Source organism: Poecilia latipinna, unplaced genomic scaffold (genome assembly GCF_001443285.1).
Source record: "Poecilia latipinna isolate Pla-1442-1.1 unplaced genomic scaffold, P_latipinna-1.0 Scaffold1531, whole genome shotgun sequence".
NCBI classification, from domain to species: domain Eukaryota; kingdom Metazoa; phylum Chordata; class Actinopteri; order Cyprinodontiformes; family Poeciliidae; genus Poecilia; species Poecilia latipinna.
In genome coordinates, this window is record NW_015114147.1 from 39,905 (window position 1) to 59,680 (window position 19,776).

General features: G+C 38.1%; 1 protein-coding gene across 2 annotated transcripts; it reads right to left on the reverse strand.

Moving 5' to 3' along the window:
• Positions 1-45: 45 nt before the first annotated feature.
• Positions 46-19,094, reverse strand: anpeplb (alanyl (membrane) aminopeptidase-like b). 2 transcript variants are annotated; one of them, XM_015058299.1, is made up of 20 exons: positions 17,597-19,085; positions 16,905-17,047; positions 16,678-16,811; positions 16,100-16,220; positions 15,733-15,887; positions 15,454-15,567; positions 14,277-14,420; positions 13,196-13,261; positions 12,176-12,241; positions 11,917-12,062; positions 10,815-10,894; positions 9,620-9,753; positions 8,481-8,536; positions 7,941-8,088; positions 7,655-7,743; positions 7,090-7,200; positions 5,338-5,505; positions 5,070-5,210; positions 3,258-3,321; positions 46-2,022 (listed from the first exon to the last, which is right to left on the reverse strand). In XM_015058299.1, the coding sequence occupies exons 1-20, from the start codon at positions 18,202-18,204 to the stop codon at positions 1,870-1,872; spliced, it is 2,841 nt and encodes a 946-aa protein (XP_014913785.1). In that variant the 5' UTR covers positions 18,205-19,085; the 3' UTR covers positions 46-1,869. The 2 variants fall into 2 exon arrangements, with proteins under 2 accessions (XP_014913785.1, XP_014913786.1); XM_015058300.1 differs by lacking the exons at positions 46-2,022; positions 3,258-3,321; positions 5,070-5,210 and adding an exon at positions 6,972-7,002 and having other exon boundaries at positions 5,366-5,505; positions 17,597-19,094.
• Between the last annotated feature and the right edge of the window lie 682 nt (positions 19,095-19,776).

The window sequence follows — 19,776 nt, forward strand, 5'->3', positions numbered from 1 at the left end:
CCACACACAGCCTGAATAGCGTCATTAATCACTGTTACAAAGTTATTTTCTTTTTCTCTTTTTTTTTTCTTTCACATCGTCCTCTGTGATGAGACGAGAGAAGAACAGATGCTCTTCGAGTTCTTGTTTTTACTCCGTTTGTCTGAGAATAAAGCTCAGGCACCTAAGACAAGATTTCTTTCCCAAATTTATTCCATATTAGGGAAAAGTTCAAAGTCTCTTTCCGAGCAGCCAGATTTTCTCAAAATCTTGAAGGTCATTCAAAACCCTTCATCACAAACAGCCTAGTTTAAATTTTTACCGTTTCTTTTTAAGTCGATTGTTCCTGAATCTGTAACGTTTGACTGCTTCTGTCCTAATTTTCCTTAAAGTATTTGAACTGCAACTGCATACTATGATAAAAAAAATAAAATAAAATAGGTTAGTTGATAAGTTGAGAAACAACAAATCTGTTTACAGCCTAAACCAAGTATTTACAAGCCCCCCCCCCCCGCCCTGAAAGTTACACTTGATTTTCAGTTTTTGTGAACAGTTCAGTCATTCCATTAGCTGATGCTGGATTGAACAGTTCTGACATGTTGAAAGTTTGGGATTTTGCTGTTTAACCCAACTATCTGCTTTAAACCTCTCCTTAACTTTCTCCCTCCCTTTACTAATTCACTTTTGAAGCCATTTTCTTGCACCGTTTTTTATTTAGAGGCATTGGAGTAAAACACAAACATTCAAAACACTTTATATGTGAAAAAAATGCAGCATGCACCACATTTCCTTACACTTTATTGCTTTGTTTTCATCTCTTCAGCATAATACCAATAAAGTATGATTGTTAGCTTGTTGAAGCGTAAATCCTGTTTCCAGTCTTTTAAAGTTGGTCAACCACAGGAATATGTCTTTGTGAAGGTGCTGCTAACAAAGTGCCAAAATAGCCGGTTTGAAGTCCTATACTAAGTTGTTTTTCACTTGTGGACACAACACAGGGCCATTTCTGGAGCTTAGGAATCTTTTTTTAAACCTTCAGACAGAAATCAGTGGTAAAAGTGATGGAGAGTTAATTTTCACCCTGGGCTGTCTGTTCACTTTGCTTTTGAGGGCCCAAATAAATCATCCTACATGCTTACAAGCTGGCTGTGCAACGAAGGAATCCTTCGAAAAACAAACTGGTAATTAAAACAAGTTGTGTCTGATTACGTCTAATCTCAGTTCAGACTCGGACAGCGTGGCATTTCCTGTTGCTAAAACTAAAATAACATAGACCAAATGAAAGGGCTCGCTGTTGATGTTTTATTATTAAAAATAACAATTTCAGCAAAAAAAAAAAAAAAATGAATGCAATAACAGTAATTGGATTGTTTGATTTCAACATTCAATGCTCAAGCGAACTTTCAGATGTTATTCTGGATGTTTGTGTGTGTTTGGGAACCAGCAGCAGCATGGAGACCGGTTATGTGAGGATTACTATTATATATATTTTTTAAACTAAAGTTGTGTATTGGGACAGTAAAATAATAATCAAACTGTCAGTCCGTAAAAGAAAAAAAGTATATTCATTAAATTTATATAAATCAGCAGCAACACACACAAGAAATCTCATATAAGAACATCTTTACCAATGCAGGAAACGCACAATTCATAAAAGGGAATAAAATCTATGTTTTTACTATTTGCATTGAATATGCTATAAATAATATTCATTATTTACACAAACAAGAGCACACCTCTCTTGTCTGTGCTACACATCACACCACTTCTGTCTGATCAAATGGAAATCTGTAAAATCCTTTAACTTCATCTCTACTTAGATTTACTAGAGCCGCCTGAAAACCGGTTTAACCGCTGATCCGATGGGCCGCAAAACATCTGGAGCTTTGATTATTCTAGATTGGCAGTCTCTCTTTCAAACCACTCCAGGACCGCGTCGTGGTTCTCCTGGACCCACTGGATGTTGACTTGGGTCTGCTCGATGGCCTGAAGTGTGGCTCTGTAAGCGCCGTTCATCTCTGTGTGGTCCCTGAAGCGAATCAGCTGGAGACACAAATTGACGTGATTAAAAACACAAAAGTGTGGAAGCTAAATCCGACAGAAAGAGCCCTCACCTTCAGTGACACTACTCCTAATCATTAGGAAATATTATAATCTTTTGCAAACATATTGTCCAAAAGATTTCAGAGATTTGTGGAAAGCAGAAAAGATGTGTACGTGTCTGATTTTACTGTAATGACCAAATTCCTTTTCCAGACTCTTAACTAAACATAATACACAAATCTTAAAGATAAGTTACTAATTAGATAAATAAGCTGGGTGATGTCAAATAATTTATTTTCAAAAGTCTTATCGATATAGGAGACAAATGAACAAAACCAAGGAAATGATTTGTGTGTGTGTGTGTTTTTGAATAGAAAAATAAATTCACATTTTTAGAAGATTGAAACATAAAATACAGCTACAAAATTGTTAAAAACTTTGATTTATTGTAAAATGAGGTTTATTAATAAGACTTGTGAAAGCGTTATCAGCATATCTAACAAAAGATGGTTGAGTGTGAACCATTGTGTTAACCAGTGTGGAACAAATAGATTAAATAAAAGTTCTAGATTATACTACACAATAAAACGACACCTAAAACTACACCATAATCATCAATTCTCTGGTGAAAATGAGTGAATAATGTGAAAAGCTGTAAGTAAGTAATTGCTACTTACATGTCAAACACAAAGAAAACTCATTCAAAAGTGCAAACATTCAATAAGCTAATAAAGTGGAATAATGATAATGAAATATGATTTCAGATGCTAAAAATTATAAACCACTCACAAATAATTCAGAAGAGAAATGAAGAGTTGAAGTTATAACATATTTATATGACCTACTTAGTTTTTTTTTTTACAAGAACAAACCTCAGCAAAGCCAAACTTTGACCAATAGACTCACATTGTCATCATAGTTTATATAACATTTCTGATAAGTGACCTTTGACACATTCAGCTGATTAAGTAATATGAGGAAACATCTGGATAAACACAAATAAACCTGATAACTCATTAAATTCAGGCTCAGAACTCAAGACTCAACAAAATGAATAAATAAATACCAAACTTTATCTTAAACCGGACCGGTCATGATGGGACAGATTTGTGATCGATTAGGTGTCAGGGCGCTTTGGTTTACTCATGCAAGCGCAAAAGCAGATAATCAGAATAAAACCTGGTTCGAGGTGTGGCATTTATTCAACATTTGCAGATAAAATGTGAGTTAATTACCTCCTGCAGCTCAAAAGGTGTGGAGAACCTTCTGGTCACACCCATAACCAGGGAAGCAGCATCCCTGAAAAACAGCAGCAACAGCATTTAAAAAAAAAACAAGTGAAGAAGCTGAAGAAACCAGTAAATCAAGCAGAGTAGAGGGTGGAGTATATCTGCTTTTTAATTTACTTTAGTTCACATGCTTCAAACTCAAGTGAGCCAAATCCGGCTTTTTATGTGGCCTGCTAAATTCTAGACTAAATACTAAGTGTGCTTAAATATCATGTTATCAATCAAATCAATGCAATTTTTACTGACAAATTATATCATTCAGTCCCTCCAGTTTCTTACGAATTATTGCATATTCACACAAAATCAACAAATCCCCATACTTTTTTGCGCTGATACATAACTGGGAGTTTTTTTCAAAAGTTGTGGAAAACGTCTTTGCTTGTACGAAACAGCTGCCTCGGCCTTAATTGATGTCAGATTACAGTCCATGATCTGTACAGTGAGTAATAAAAAGTTACACTTACTGTCATAAATGACCGTAATTATCACAAATATTTCCAAAATGGTACCACAAAAACACTTTGATTAAATCACAAACCAATCTTGAAATCCTGGAGGGACTGAAAAGATGTTTTACATTATTTCATTTTAAGAATTCATTGACTTTTAACAGGTTGTGGGTTTTGTCAATACATCCTGGCACAACCGGCCCTTTAAGAGCATTCATCATCTTGATTTGGCCCAAAACGAAAATGAGTTTGACACCCCTGAAGTTTAGATAATCAACAACTACTGGTTATTCAATAAAATCTTGGATCCTGTGCCTATATAAATACTTAGATACAAAATCTGTTGACTTCCTGGTTACAGCGTAAACAGTGGAGACTTTATGGTGAGGAGCTTTTGATAAGCACTGATTAAATTTCAAGACCTTTGTCCTTGACGACACAGGGCAGGTTTACTGTAAGCCACCGTATGAAACGCTAATTTTTATGACTTCGCTTTAACACGGGCGATTAAATTGTCACGAAGCCTCTGTAAACAACGCCTCCCTGGGCGAGTTGAAGGAACGGTAACCGATGTCTTCTTGGCTCAGCTCCTGTCCTGAAGTGGAGCTGAGAACCAAGATAAACATTGACAGAGGAACGCTTGGGGACCAGCCACTCAGCTGGTTGGTGGTCCTGCAAAACTTTATGTTTATTTGTAGCTAAAAAATGCAGTGTTGACCATATATATGCTGTTTAATGGCGTTTTCTTTATCAGTGTGGTCAATACACAGTGTTTACCCCGTACTCTACTTTTCACCATTAGATATTTTTAAAACATAATAGCCGTACTGCTAAACATCTATTGACAAATTTGTAATTCTTAGTAGTGCCAAATATTAATTTTCCCACAGACAAAACCCAGGATCCATCGATACTCTTAACACAGTGAAACCATTTGCTGCTTCAAAAAGATAAGTTCCAGTTTTTCTTGTCCAAGTTTGATTTCTATTCCTGAACTTTGACTGTTTTTTCCTCCCCATGGTTACAGCTCAAAATCACAAATACGTTTAAAGCCCTCTAAAGAAAATATTTTAAAAAGTGACAGAGGACAACAGTGTTGCCCAAAACAATTAGACAATAATCAGTGTTTGTTATGTAAAGGCCAGCTGGAAGCTTTGGTGTACGTTTTTGGGAATAACATAATTTGATTCAATTCAATAATTAAATGAGTCTCCTTTAAATGTAGTTTGAATTACACAGCTCCTTCCTCTCCACCCTCTGAGGAAATTACGTATTTCAGAGGAACTTCTGACCCAAACATCGGACCTACCCCTGACTGACGTAATCCCAGTGGGCTCTGATGAAGTTCCAAGCCAGCGCTTGGCCCGCGGCGTTTTGCGCTATGTGGTTAACAGTGGAAGTGACATCCATCAGCCGTATCTTATCTGGGTCCAAAGTGTACGACAGGTATCTGTAAGATAAGGAAGGTTCTGATTCAGTGTCTGCTTCACAACACTTGGCATTACTGTAATTCACCTTATCACAGGCGTGTCTGTTATGAAAGTGTTTTTTTATTTTATTTTATTTATTCTCATCACCTGTTGAGGAGCCAAGTCTTCTTGGTGCAGGACAGAGCTTTTCTGAGCTGGTCTTTCTCTGAGGTGTCAGTGGAGCTCAGAAATTTCTCCCAGGCAAACTCCCACTCTTCCCTATCACCAGCGGCCACAGCTTGGCAGTAGATTACAGACCGTAAATTGGTATGAATGCTGAATAACAAACAGAAAAATGCCTTAATCAGCTGATTGAAAATGCATTGTTTATGCAGAACTGTCGACTCAGACTGTTTGCTCTCGAGAAGCTCGTCCACAGGCCCGCGGGATATTTTTTTTCTACAACAATAATGTTGTGAAGAATGCTCTGCCATCTATTCAAGCGCTTACAGACCGAGTCTTAAAATAAAGTAACTCTGGATTGTGATTTAATGTTTCTTTAAGTGTATTCGATCTGATCTCAATCAGGTTTTTCAAGAATTTAACTTTTTCTCCTGAGTTACACATCCTGGCTTGAAATGTTGCAAAGTCCCTCAATAATCTGCCCTAAAATCCAACATGGCTGCTGCACGTATAGAAACTGCAGTAGTAAACTGCTGAGTTTCTCATCTGAAAGTCGTTAAATTAGTCACGCACATTTGTTACTGACCAGTGTGTGTGACTAACTGTGATCACTGGAGATGCTACGGGCTTGTCTTACTGATTAGGGATTTGCCTCGTCACTGAGCTTCCAGCAAACCTCACAGATTTTCTGACTGTCAGAAACTTCTTCAGTAAACAGCAGAGACAGATAAACACACCAGAGTTAGCTCTGGAGGTGACGTGGAAAAAATAAAGGTCGTCTTGTTTGCTGTGTTTTCATATGACGTCAAACTTCCCATCACAACACTTCTTCTTTTTTTCTTATTAAAATGGCTGAAAATACATGCACATATTTTTTCTTTATTATTTTATTTCCTCTAAAGTTTATATGTTTATGCTCTATATCTGTCCTCCGTAAAGACACTTGAAAAGAGAAGTCAAATTTCTTGGTTGTTCACATAATCATGTCCTTTGAACTCCTATGGAAGAGGACACTCAATACGCCAGCTGTTCTGATTTACATTGTTGGGTTGTTTTATGTTTTAAGACAATAATTTAATCATTACTTGGACGTAAACGGGGGTAAGCCTTCAGATAAAATACCAAATGCTTCTACATCAAGGAAAATCAGATGAGAATAGCAAATATTCTAGACTGAAAATGTAGAAGAGATTCATTTTGTTTTGTTTTTTTTCCCAGTACATCACACAAACATCACATGCACTAACAAGCAGTTACGGGCTACTACTGACAAACTAACATTACACGCAATTGTGTATGAGCTTCTCCCCACAACTGCTTGAAATGGCTTATAATTACATGCAATTGTGGACTGATACACAACCACATTTTAAGCCGGCATATGCAACACATGCAATGATAGTTAAAGCTGCACCTGCAGACATTTCAGAAAACTGACTGGAGAAAATTACAGCAACAAAACTAACAAACATCGGAGTTCCTTGTTGGTTAAATTTTAGCAGATACTTTCAAATTTTGTAATAAAGCAATCATTTTTAAAATCCAGAGTGGTGCAGCTTTAGAATAAACCACGATGCCGCGACACCAAAAGACACAAAAAGTGAGCAGACAGCACCTACCTTCTCTAAATCACTGCTGGAGAGAGCAAAGCTACAGAATGCAAGGGATGCTATTACAGTTACCGTCAAATTATGGCTCTTCAGAAAACAGAGAAGTTATATTCATCTCAAACCATACGTGTTGGTGTCGTTTCTGTCCATCCACTCAGCAAACTTCTCGGTAGCCATCTCCACACAATCTGGGAGTCCATTGGAGCAGGCCACCTCGATGGCAGTGATCTGGTTGTGCCTTTAAATAACATCACAGACAGAACCCAACGGTTGAAAGTCACAAACACATTTAAACGCTTTTCAGAGTCAACTTTAAATAAACTGCGCATTTCAATGATGTATTTTTGTCTTTCTAAATGACTAATTCAAGTTCATGTTTGCAACATCGTCAAACCTTTTCTCCTCAGAACTAGTTTGGGTAAAATTAGTAACATTCATACGAAAAGTGTGTCAAAAGGAAAAAAAAAAAAAAAGCAGGAAATGAAATCCCTGACCAATATATAATTTGCATGCTTCTGCTGTCAAGATGGATGCCAGTGCCCTGTGTACCAAAGTACTCAGCATAAAAAAGTGTCTGGCTGTGAATTTTATAGACCTCAAACAAGCAAATCTGGTTATGATTAACCTGAACTCTTCCACTTTAACCTGTTAGTTTAGCAGCTCCAGGTGGAGTGAAGTAGATTTTTGCTTACTGTAATGAGTGATCATCGGGGACGGTCGAGTCGTCTGTTTGGTTTTTGAAGAAGTTATAAAGCTCCTCTACTTGATGTCGAAGATAAAGCTGCAGAGAGAGAGAGCGAAATTTACAGCAGACTTTCCAGGTCATGCTTTTCTAACATCTGATCAACTTTAAGAGTAAACTAGTAAGAATGGTTTTATATCCACTGAACCTGGTTGTAAGATAACCCCATATAATAAAACAAGAGAATGTTCTACTTGCTTTATTATATTAAGCAACAGCATTTTATTGGCGCTTGCCTGCATGGGGCCGTACACCTCGGAACGATCAAACATCAGGATGAAGTACTCCAGATTCCTGATGGCTGATTCCCAGGGGAGGTAAGCCGTCTCGCTACGGAGGAAACGGGTCGACTTCAGAGCCAGAGTCACGTCGACCTGCTTTGCCCTGAGAAGAATAGAGGACGGTAGAGACGGTTTGCAGAGACTGCTGAAGAATAATCGTCGTTTCATTAAGCTGGAGATTTGTTTTAAATGGGTGCGTTGTTGCTCAACCTACAAATCATCGTTCAAGTCAAATATGTTTGGGAACAAATCAGTTAAGACACATTTTTACAAAAGTATATCAACAGATCAAAGCAGGTTGCAAAATCTTTCAGAGGGACATTATCATTCACCCATTTCCTCATTCGGTGTTGCTTTGAACTGGAACCAGTTCCTCTTTAAACAAACCAGGGTCAAATCGAATCCAATATTTTCACTTCTGAAGTTATATCCTTTAATCCCTGTGTCACTTTTTCCTGTCAGTATTGGTGAAAAATGATTTAAGGATTTCAGTACCTAGCCAAGTTGAAGGCATCGTCAACCAGCTGCGCTCGGTTCATCAGAGGGATGCGCTGCAAATGAGAGAATTCAGTGTTTTAACGAAGCACCCAACTGGATCCCAAAAACATATTTTAAATATGAACCCCAAGAATAATCCCCAGGCACGGTTTGTAATTCAAATGGAAAAATCTGAATTTTTTTGAAAACATTTAAAAAAAACTGTGAGTGTTTTAGTCTTACTTTATGTCCCTCAGGCACATTCCAGGAAACCGAGCAATTATTTCCCCCTTGTTAAGTTCTCCCATTTATGGATCTTGCCCTGTCCACCAATGTGGAGTCATGTTGAAAGAGGATTTTGTTTATTCTCGTCTAATTGTTTCTTAGTGTTCTCTTTACAGAAATGACGGGTCATTTCTTGTCCATCATTTACGTTCTACACACCTTCTAAACTTCTTAAGCCAGTCTCTTCTCTGACAGGGTGGACCGCAATTAAGATAAAAGATTTGCATTTGGTAAAACATTATTTTTCTTACTTTGACTTTCCAAATAAGGACTTTAACCTGGCAGCATAAAAAAAATGCTCCAATTAACAAAGTGCTCATACGACTGGTGATACAGGGGCGAGATTCAGACCGGCGTACGATCCTGTGGTTTCGTAAGTCTGAAAGCGTTGGCTGACGGTTTGCTGTTTGTGTGTGTGTGCGTGTGTGTGTGTGCGTGTGTGTGTGTGTGTGTAAGTTGGCTGTGTTGGACATCATCTGTTCAGGATTAACAACAGTTGTAGAAAAAGTTTTGAATGAGGCCTGGACATTTTTTGGGAGTATGTAGCTCCCCAGACCTAAATCAGTCTTGTGTTCCACCTTTAAAGAACAAAGCTTTTACTTCTTTTTCTTTTTTTTTTTTGTAGGTGTGTAGAAAGTACAGACATTGAAAAATCTTTAGTATTCAGATGCTTTTACAGTTGCTAATCAACTTAATTCAGATTCTGCCTGGGTCATTCCTCGTTTCTATCTGTTCACTTGAGGGATTTGATCATGAATCCAAAGCTCATCATCGCGTCCTTTTAAAGGACAAGCGTGCAGTGTTGTCCTTGTCTGGTAAAATGTTTTAGTGAGAATAATCTGGAAAGCATTTAGTTCAGCTGCTAAACTCACAGATGGATTTGTTTCCAGCTGCCACAGCAGGCGATCCCAGTTCTCTGCATTGTAGTTGACTCTGTAGTATCCAGTGGTGTTGATGTTAACCAGGATCCACTCTCCTTTCTTTGAAATTAACTCATCCATCCCGTCTGTTCCGAGAAAAATGTTTGGAGAGCACATTTTAAAACTCAACACAAAACTGTAGATTTTGGAAAAGAACACCAAATAAGTCCAGAGCAGTTCTGTTTCCCAGGACAAATTATAACAATTCAGGCCTTTGGGCACAAAGACAATCCCCCAAACAGCCCTGCATGCAAACAAAACACCAAACCCAAAGCAGATGTCTTTTCAAGAGATGATTTTTGGTTTATATCTAAGATATAAAGCTAAGATTATATCTAAGATTGCTATATCTATATCTAGAGTAAAATAAAATTTTTTTTCCTCTTTGTTCTCCCCTTATCTTTAGTCATGAAATATAAATGTCACGGAGGTTTGTCCATTTATTTGTTGATCATCTTATTGCATATCAACTTGGAGAACTTATGCACTTATGTTTTTGAGTCTAATTAATTGAGATATTGGATTACTTTGCAGTTTTTTTGTAGCATTGCATGGTGTGACTTTTGTTTCTGGGATGTCCAATCCTGACATCATTGGCAAACCATTTTATGTTGTTTCCACTTCTGGATGACCTTTCTCATTTTACAACACTGGAATTTAGATTATTTGGAAAAAGATCTAACTACTCTTCACAGATTCATGGAGAGCAACAATTGCTTCACTAGGGTCACTGGCATTGTGGTAAAAGATACTTTAATGCTCTGGAGCAGCAAACGGACAAAATTCAGACATTTTTTGAGGTAATCAAAGAAGTTGGTGATCAATTAAAGATTCCTTTAATTAGAAACTCTCTTATAGAGCCTTTAAAAGGATGAACTATGTCCTAATCGAACCCTTAAAGTCAGTTTGTTATATTAATCCCTGATAACGCTCAAGAATGGAAGTAAAGTGTCCATTTCTTTTTTACCACAAATGAATGCTGGGCTAATAATCAAAAATGCTGTAAAGCTTTTTGTATGTCTCTTCAGTCTGGATTAATCTGATTGGTTAAGAACAGAAAAAAAAAAAAAAAAAAAAACAATTCTGGACAATGTTGTGATTTCTGTGTGAGTGTTAGGGGTGTTAGCTGTGTGTTCCTGCACATTACCTCTTTCTCTCTCTCCCAGCCAGAAATCATTCGGTTCAGAAATATTTGTGGTGTATGTGATGGGAATCTTCCACAATAGACTAGACAAAGAAAAAAAATATATATGTTAAAATGTGGCCAAAGGGCTTATAGTGCAGAAAGTAAGTCTGAACAGAAGCATACAGTCTTTTAAGGCTTTTTAAGGAAAACAGAACACAGACAAGTCTGCAGACAACAACAAAAAGACATCAGGTCTGCTGCACAGTGACGGCACCTTATGCTGCAGCTGCAGGAGGGGTCGAATAAAAAATGAAAACCAGATCACAGTTTGCTAAATCATTCCACCGCGGTTTCATGACGTACACAGTTAAAGAAAAAAAAAAAAATTGACTTGAAACATTCTGGTATACTCAGCTGTAATCAGCCGCAGTGATTTCATGAAGGCCTGACAGGAAGACAAAAAAAAAGAACAAATTGGCCTGCAGGGACCTTCTGTGTTTTAAAAAACGAATCTGACAGAAAGAAATTCAGCACATTGTAACTTTGCCAAACTTTTTTTTTTTTTTTTAACAGAAGACACATGATCACAACTAGTGAGATAAAAAGCTCAGCTAGCCATCTGCTACTTCATGGAAACAGGCTCATACATGTAATACATAATAGCTTCTAATGAAGCGAGTTTAGACCTGTTGGAAGTAAGAAGCAAAATTATACAATTACATATTAGTTTTGACTTTTTTTTTTAAATTGTCACAATCCAGTGACATTCAAAGGGCCCCCAAGCAGCATTAACAGAAAAAAAAAAATCCCTTACTAATTTTCTAATGTTGCTCCATAGTTTTAAGACCATTGGTAAGATTTTATAGCTTTAATATTAACACTAATTTTTTTTCATGTAACTTTAATATTACATGAAAATATTAGGTACAAATGATGACTTTCAAAATTATGACTAAACCAACAACCGTCAAATATGCATAAAATATGCAGAGATAACAGAAAGCTTTACTACTTTTAAAGATTAAGTCATTTAACAGCTCTGATTATTGCTGTTCATTTAGACTGGACTTTGGCTTCACTGTCACCATGTTTTCCATTTAAAAAAAAAAAAAAAAGCCCAAACTTGGATCCAGCAGAGCTGTTGTAGAGGAAGTGCTTCTGGTTGATCGATCCGCTGATGGTGTTGATGGTGACGACAGGATAGCCGATTTGAGTGGTCCAATTTTCCATGAATTCTTGAACTGTGGGCTTGGATTCTTTATTACGGGCCTGCAAAGATGATCACAAGCCAGTTGTACGTAGCCATACGTTTGAGTTCAGATGTTCATACTTGATGCAATCGCTGTTTGAAACCACAAGACTTTTTTTTTTTTTTTTTTTACGTTTTGAATGAAGACCCACAGGTCTTCTTGGTCTGCATTTCCTCCTCTGTGCGTTTTGAGGTACTCCTAAAAAGCAGGAAAAAACAAAAGTTAACATTGAAATAAAGCTCTACGCTTCTGCGGTTCTGTCTAAATCAGAGTATTAAATCTGACTTGAACCTTACTGTTTCTCTGCACAGCATACATTTACAGTTGAAATTGGTCATTTTGAGAAAGTCGGTCTACACAACGCTGGCAATATTGGACACCAAACTGAATCAGAGAACCTTCAAATCCCGTCTTACACTTGGCAAGCCTGCTTGCACAAGCAGACAATTCAGAAACACTATTTCGATAGTTGGTGATATTATGACACTCGGCCAACTCATCAAATTAGAAATCTGCTCTGCTCTGGTTTCCTTCTGGCCTTGGTATGATTCATCTGAGTATGGTGAACTGGAAATGTCTGGATACTGTTTGTGCTTGGACCAGAGGCTGTCTGGGTTTAACTCCAAATAGACAAAGTTATGATGAAGGGATCAGAGGCCACCTTTGAGTTCCAGAGAATAGGTGCAAGACTCTGAACCTGACGTCTGCAGCCTGTTGCTTTTCAGACTTCCACAATGGCTTCTGTTAACTTGGGATAAAAACAATGAAGAACATGTGTTGTGTTGAAAATGACAGCAAGAGTACTAGTACTAAATTTACTTGGATCCATTCTTCTTGACATTAAGTTGGAAGCTATGTGCTTTTATTTTTACATCAACTTCCACAAGTTGATGTAAAAATCACGCCACAGAAATAAATGTATTGTTTTTTGCATTTTTTTAAATTATTATTTATTTCAAAACCCACAAATAGAAATAAAATGGTGGATGTTTAAAAATGAAGAAATTTCTTCTTGTAGCTATTTATCAACAATTGTGAGTTATCCTTCTTCCATAGCTTGTTTAGCATCAATCAAATGAATATTATTTAACAGGACAAGGCATTTGTAAGAATTGCAGCATCATTTTCATGTGTTTGACATGGGTGCCTTACTCTGATGCCGTCGTCAAAAGCTTTGTCTTTCACATACTCCGCCAGCATTCTCAGCACCATGGCCCCCTGCAGAGCACATGAAACCAGGGCTTCTTATAAACACAACACAAGCTTTCAGAAGAAAAAAACAAGAGAAATCTGATAGAGACCTTTCCAAGAAATATTAGCAAGGAAACATTTGATCCTCAGCAAAACAGAAAAGGACAAATTAACATTAAAGACAAATTAAACTGATATTTTCCAAAACTTCTTCACCACACTATCAAACTCATCTAATTTGCACCAGCAATTTAGGTCCAGTGCCATTACAAGTTCTTACAAAGTAAAAGGTGTAACCAATTGGATCCAAATAAAAACTTTTTTTTTTCTTTTGCCATCTTTTCTGCTAAAAATTGTCTATATTGTGCATGTTTTTAATATTTTTGAATTTGGTGACACTTTAAAAACATAAAACTAAAGATTTTCATCCCTATGAAATAAGTACATCTGTTTAGTCATGGACTGGTTAGAGGCATCAGCGTACACCAAGGCTTTAAAAGGTATGATTTCAAAACTGCCTAAAATGTTACTTCACCATACTGGTGAATTAAAGTACTTAATAGGAGGGTGACGATGTCCCTGGAGTTTTCCCTGTGTTTAGAGTTAGCAGCACTTCTCCTCCCCCACCTGTTGCTAAGCCCTGCAGGCAGGTCAGCTAACTGAACAAAATCTACCACAACTTCATCCTTATTAGAAGAAATGTAAGTTTGTCTGTTTATAAATATTTCTGGTTACAAAAGACACGGACAAAATTGTTCCTTTATATCCTCTGATGTTTTTTGCTTGAAGCTACGCTGATTAGACACACCTTTGAAAAAAAAAAAAAATTCAAGACTTTTCAGTTTGTCTAATTTCATTATTTTTCTGAATGTGTTTGAGCAAAATAAACAACTTTCTTTTAACTCCCAACCCAGAGAAACACTTCAAACGCAAATGTACATTTAACACATAATGATGTGAAAAGGCATGTTTTTTAAAAGCTCAACCAAAAAAAAAATTAAAAACAAGCAAGCATGTGTGTGTGATGTGTGTGGTACTTTACCTTACTGTAGCTTATAGCATCGAACATCCCGAGGATCTCACCAGTTGTCTGGACGTCATTCGGTGGAGCGCTGAGAGGATGGGATGTCAACAGAGCATCCTCCTCAAACGCTGCATGGAGGTCATCCATAATCATTTTCTCTTTCTTTAAAAAAATAAACATAAAAACAGACAAAAAGGCTGTTTAATGACACCTGAAAAGTGTACGGGCTGCACAGTGGTGCAGTTGGTAGATCTGTTGCCTTGCAGCAAGAAGGTTCTGGGTTCGATCTTTCTGCATGGAGTTTGCATGTTCTCCCTGTGCATGCATGGGTTCTCTCCGGGTACTCCGGTTTCCTCCCGCAGTCCAAAAACATGACTGTTAGGTTAATTGGTTTCTCTAAATTCTCCCTAGGTGAGAGCGTGTGTGTGTCCTGACTGTCTCTGTGTTGCCCTGCGACAGACTGGCAACCTGTCCAGGGTGACCCCGCCTCTTGCCCAGAACGTTAGCTGGAGATGGGCACCAGCACCCCTCCCAACCCCACTAAGGGACAAGGGTGTATAGAAAATGGATGGATGGATGAAAAGTGTACAAAGTGGAAGTAGATTATTGAGGCAAAAGTTTGCTGAAGCAATGACAGAATTTGGTCAAATTTTGACATACAAAATAGATTTGATCTCACCCTATGTCATCAAAGATATACATTCTTCACTTTAGCAGTCTTCAAACATTAAAGGAGAGATCAGTCAAAAATGCAGATTAATAAAAGATATCTATGTCTACTTAGGTCCTATAGTGTCAAAAAATAGAAATGACACATATCTTTATCCAACCTGTGGTTCATTATATTCTAAAGGCTTCAGGGGAGAAGTTGAAAGATTTAACCAACCTTTAAAGTTTTAAAGATGTTTGAAGTGCTAAAGACCCAAGTAAAGGTCAAATACTTTGACTTCTTATCAGTCAGTCAGTCAGAGATGAAGGAGTCTTTTGGATGAAAGAGTTGAGAAATGACAGCTGCTTCAAACCAAAGATCATCAGATTACATGTCTGGGGTGATGATAAAAGCCTAAGAAAATTGAGGTCTGGTGGTTTTCATAAGAATTGAGGTAGTTTGGTAAAAAAAAAAAAAAAAACTCCTGGCACTGCTGCTTTTGAGAGCAACTAGCAGTGGATGAGGGGACGGCCAGCCTGAACTTACTATTTGAAATTTCGGCTCAGCGTGGTCCACTGCGAGGTAGGACATGTAGGTGGCGAACCCTTCATTCAGCCAAATTTCATTCCACCATTTCATCGTCACTTGATTTCCAAACCACTGTTGACAAAACAAAAATTCAGCAGTCAATCTGCCGCAAAACTCTACTGTACCTACAGAAGATGCAACTTTTCATGGCAGTAAATACGTCCAGGAGGTATTAAACATTTTTTAATGTGTGTGTGTGTCATTCCAGGAAACACACACAATTTTCTTCCCCCTTACCTGGTGTGCCAACTCATGAGCAATGACAGTGGTGATTACTTCCTTGTGCAGCCATGAGGACACTCCTTCCTCATAGAGCAAGGCTCCTTCCTGGTAAGTGATAAGTCCCCAGTTTTCCATGGCTAACGGTTCCAAGTCCGGTAGAGCAATTTGAGCTTAAGGACACATACAAATATGGGCAAATTATAAGTTACACAACCTGTATGAGCCTGCTTTGACAGATTGTTAAATTATATAGTGGCATTCATTGTGGTTTTAGGGAAAGTGGTTAAAGATTAAAAAAAAAATGTTATCAATCAAAGAAATAAAACAAATTTGTCACATTTTGCCTTAGTCTGTCAATCAAGTTTTAAAATCGTAGTTTTACCGAGGTCTTCCATCCCGTACTGCAGGTCAAAATGCTCTTCGTAGAACTTGAGGATCTCTGCAGTTATTTCGGCGGCATACCGCGTGTGTCCGGCGTCAATGGCTTCGGGACGGGCATAGGTCTGCATAAACAAAACACAAAAATGTTATTTTGATTTTTCTTCAAAACTTGAGAAAGAGAAAGAAGATTGTACAAAGTAAACCAGGTATAATATCATGACCACAGATCTAATCCTGGGTTAGACCCTCATCTAATGTCAAAACAGCCCCGAGAGATCATGTCTCTGTTGCCAATTCTTAGCTGGATCAATTTTCATACCTGCAAACTGAGAAAAACTCAGAAGAGCTGCAGCTTTAGAGATACTCAGACCCATCTAACCACCAGAAACTTGCTCAACTATTCTCCTTTCCGTTTTTCCTGCTTTCAACATTTCAGCTCTGGTCAAAATAATAGGCTTACTATCTGTTGGCTACAAATATGACTGAAGTTTCTAACTAATTAATAAAGAGAATTATTGTTTAACAATTAATTTATAAACCCAGATTCTGAACAACAAGCTATTTCTTAGACTTACTTACTTTAATAGTCACACGGTTTTCTGGGGATGTAGTGAACTTGAACTCTGAGATTGTGAGGGCAAGTAAGTAACTCGACATCTTTGGCGTAGGAAAAAACTGTGTGTATTTCCACTCTTCATCTATACTAGAGGATCCTGCAAGAAGAAGATAATTCACAACAGCATGAGTCACTGCATTAGATCCAAGAATTAGTATACCTTCTTTGCTCATTGTACTTATTTACTTACTTTGTTTCAGTGTGTTTGACAAAGCCTCTGTACCCCGTCTATGGATTACCGTCAGCTGAAAAACAGCCTTCATGTCGGGCTCGTCGAAACATGGAAACAATCTCCTTGCACTTGTTGGCTCCAAATTTGTGGCTACAAGGAATCTATGAAAAAGACATTGTAGTAAAATCAAAAGAATAATATTAAAGCCAAACAGGGATGCATTTTATACTTTAAAAACATAATATATCAAATGTCAAATATGGGGATATTTATTTACTATCTCATGAAGTCTAGAAATCAAATCAGACCAAACAGTGCAAGACTTTGTTATCACTACTTACTTTAAGAAAGCAAAGATAGTTTGTGAACTTGAAAAACATGAAGGAGGTTCAGAATATTTACTTTTTTAAGAAAAAAAAATCTTTCCATTGATGAAATTTTTTTTAGAGTGTCACACAGGTTTAAAATCTTTTAAGTTTTAAATCTCTCAGTTTCTTTTCTTAATGGTATGAAAGCCTAATACCCCACATGGAAATATTTTCCTTAGGATGAAACTGGATTCTTTTTTAATATATTGAAGTATTTTTTAAAAAACATATTGTTTCTCCAAATAGCAAAACATTTCTTTGTTCCATACATCATCTTTGTACTTTATCTGTAACAGCTGAGTTTAAAAGAGCATTATAGTTTAAAAATAAAAAATCACTTACCTTTCCTGTATTGTGTCATTTACAAAGTCAAGGTCGGTTTCAGTATATTTGCTCACATACAGTGCTTGAAGATATTCAGATATTTCTCCCTCAAAAGACAGAAACAAACTGTAATTCCCGTCTGTCTTTAAGTTTTCCTCCATCTCAATCTCCAAGAAGTCACTTTCATCATCGTGTTGTTGGTGTGAGAGGACGCTTAATTTCTTGTTATTGTCGCGGTCTATCACCTCTGGAGGCGACACGCTCAGCTCGAAGCTGTGGAGGAAGATGTGCTTCGTTGCTTGGTGACAGCGGAAGTACACGGTCGAGTTCCCATTGAAGAACAGCGTCTGGTTTGGGGTCGTGACGTTCACCTCTTCCACAATCCTACTGTAGAACTGAGGATGGAGGAAGATCTCGTATCTTTCGGGAATCAGGGACCTCGGCAGCCGCATGACCGGCGGCGGGGCCAGGGTTGTGGACGGGACGGTCGGGAGTTCAGTCATGGTTAGGTTATTAGTCTGTATCTCGAAAACAATCATCATGGAGATCATCCCACCGATGGCAGAAACCGTCAGCACAGCGAAGGCGACGGCCAAAGCTTTGGATAAGGTGGATTTTTGTGGCATTGTGGCAGCTTCCTCTGGCCACCCGTGAGGCGTCCTTTGCGTCGCAGCTGAAGTTGAATCTCTGAGCGTGTCTACCTGTGAACTAAACCAACTTATCTGAAGGCATCCACCTTACTTTTCCCTCATAAACAGGGCTTGGCCTTAAAAATTATAGGTCTGTGCTTGGATTAAGCATTAACCTGAGCAGTGCCAAAGGAGCAAAGAGTAAGTGTTGGAGTGTGAAGAGGGCAATGTTCATTGTAGATAGTCAGGCAGTGCTCTCTCTCACACATCTGGAGGCGCTTACTTGGTCCTACCACTAATGTAAGGGTTAGGTAAACCTCAGGGAGGGCTGCAGTTTCCAAACCATCACACTTTCCTCGCTTTTCCTATTTATAAACACAGCACAAACTGTAAAAACAAATATCACCAAGTGTCTGTCGTGACATGAAAGAAAATGAGCCTCTTCCGATTGTAGCAGGAGTCCAGGTATTCAGCCTGCCATCATCGTGCCCGCGTCCCCCCCAAGGGTTCCCATCCACAGGTAAGCAGGTCCTTGCTGCAGAGGTTTCCAAAGATACGCGTCCGTAAGAAAGGCTCTGTGAGATTGACAAACTCACAGCAAACAAGACGCAAATGAGGAAAGGATGTCTGAGGGGGCTGGATGAAAGAGGTGGAGTAGAGCGGGGGAAAAAAAAGAGGACTGGCTGCAAAGGCTCATCCTGAGGGAGGCTCGACCACCATCACCTCTGTGCTCGAATTTCTCACGTAGGGTTACAAATCAGCAAACAAGGAAAACATAGAAAGGGGTGGTTGTTTGTGAGAAGACCAGATGTTCCCATTTCAGAGAAAAAGTTGTAGGGACATACACAGCGTGAGCTTAGACGGTGTTTCAGTTTTTTTGATTTAGGCAATATTTTACAGTGCTGTGAAAAAGGTTTGTCCGCCTTGCAGGTCTGTTTTTTAAGTATTTTTTTTTTTTTTAAGGAAAAATACTTAATTTCTACACCTAGTGAGTATTTATCCTACTTTTGGCAGGAACCACTCCCATCAAGCATTTGCAAAAAGTCTTTTACATCCAGGTGAAGGGATTCTGGTCCACTCTTCCTTCAAGTGATCTTAATTCAGCCAGAATGGAAGCTTTGCAAAGTTAAGGTCAATTAGATGACTAGGCCTCTCCATAACCTTAATTTTGTTTACAACTATTGAAAGGTTGACTTGTTCAGGTGCTTTGGATCATTGTCCTGCTAGAACCCAAGTGAAGTTGAGCTTGTGGTTGCTGACTGGTCTCTGTGATTCTCCACTGAGATTTTCTGGTAGAACAGAAATGATAGACCATCACATGACCACCGTCATTGGTTTACTGTCAACATGGTGTTCTTTTTGCCACGCGCACTTTCTTCATCAATCCACAAAATATTTTACCAAGAGTCTCAGGATCATCAAGATGTTTGATATTTACCTTTGGTTTGTTTTGGTTTAGCAGAATTTTAGCTTGGTTTCTTTCTTACTGTTAAGAGCAGTAACCTTAATGAGGCCTGCAGTGCTTTGGATGTTCTGAGATTTTTTTGTGGCCTGCCAGATGAGGAGTCA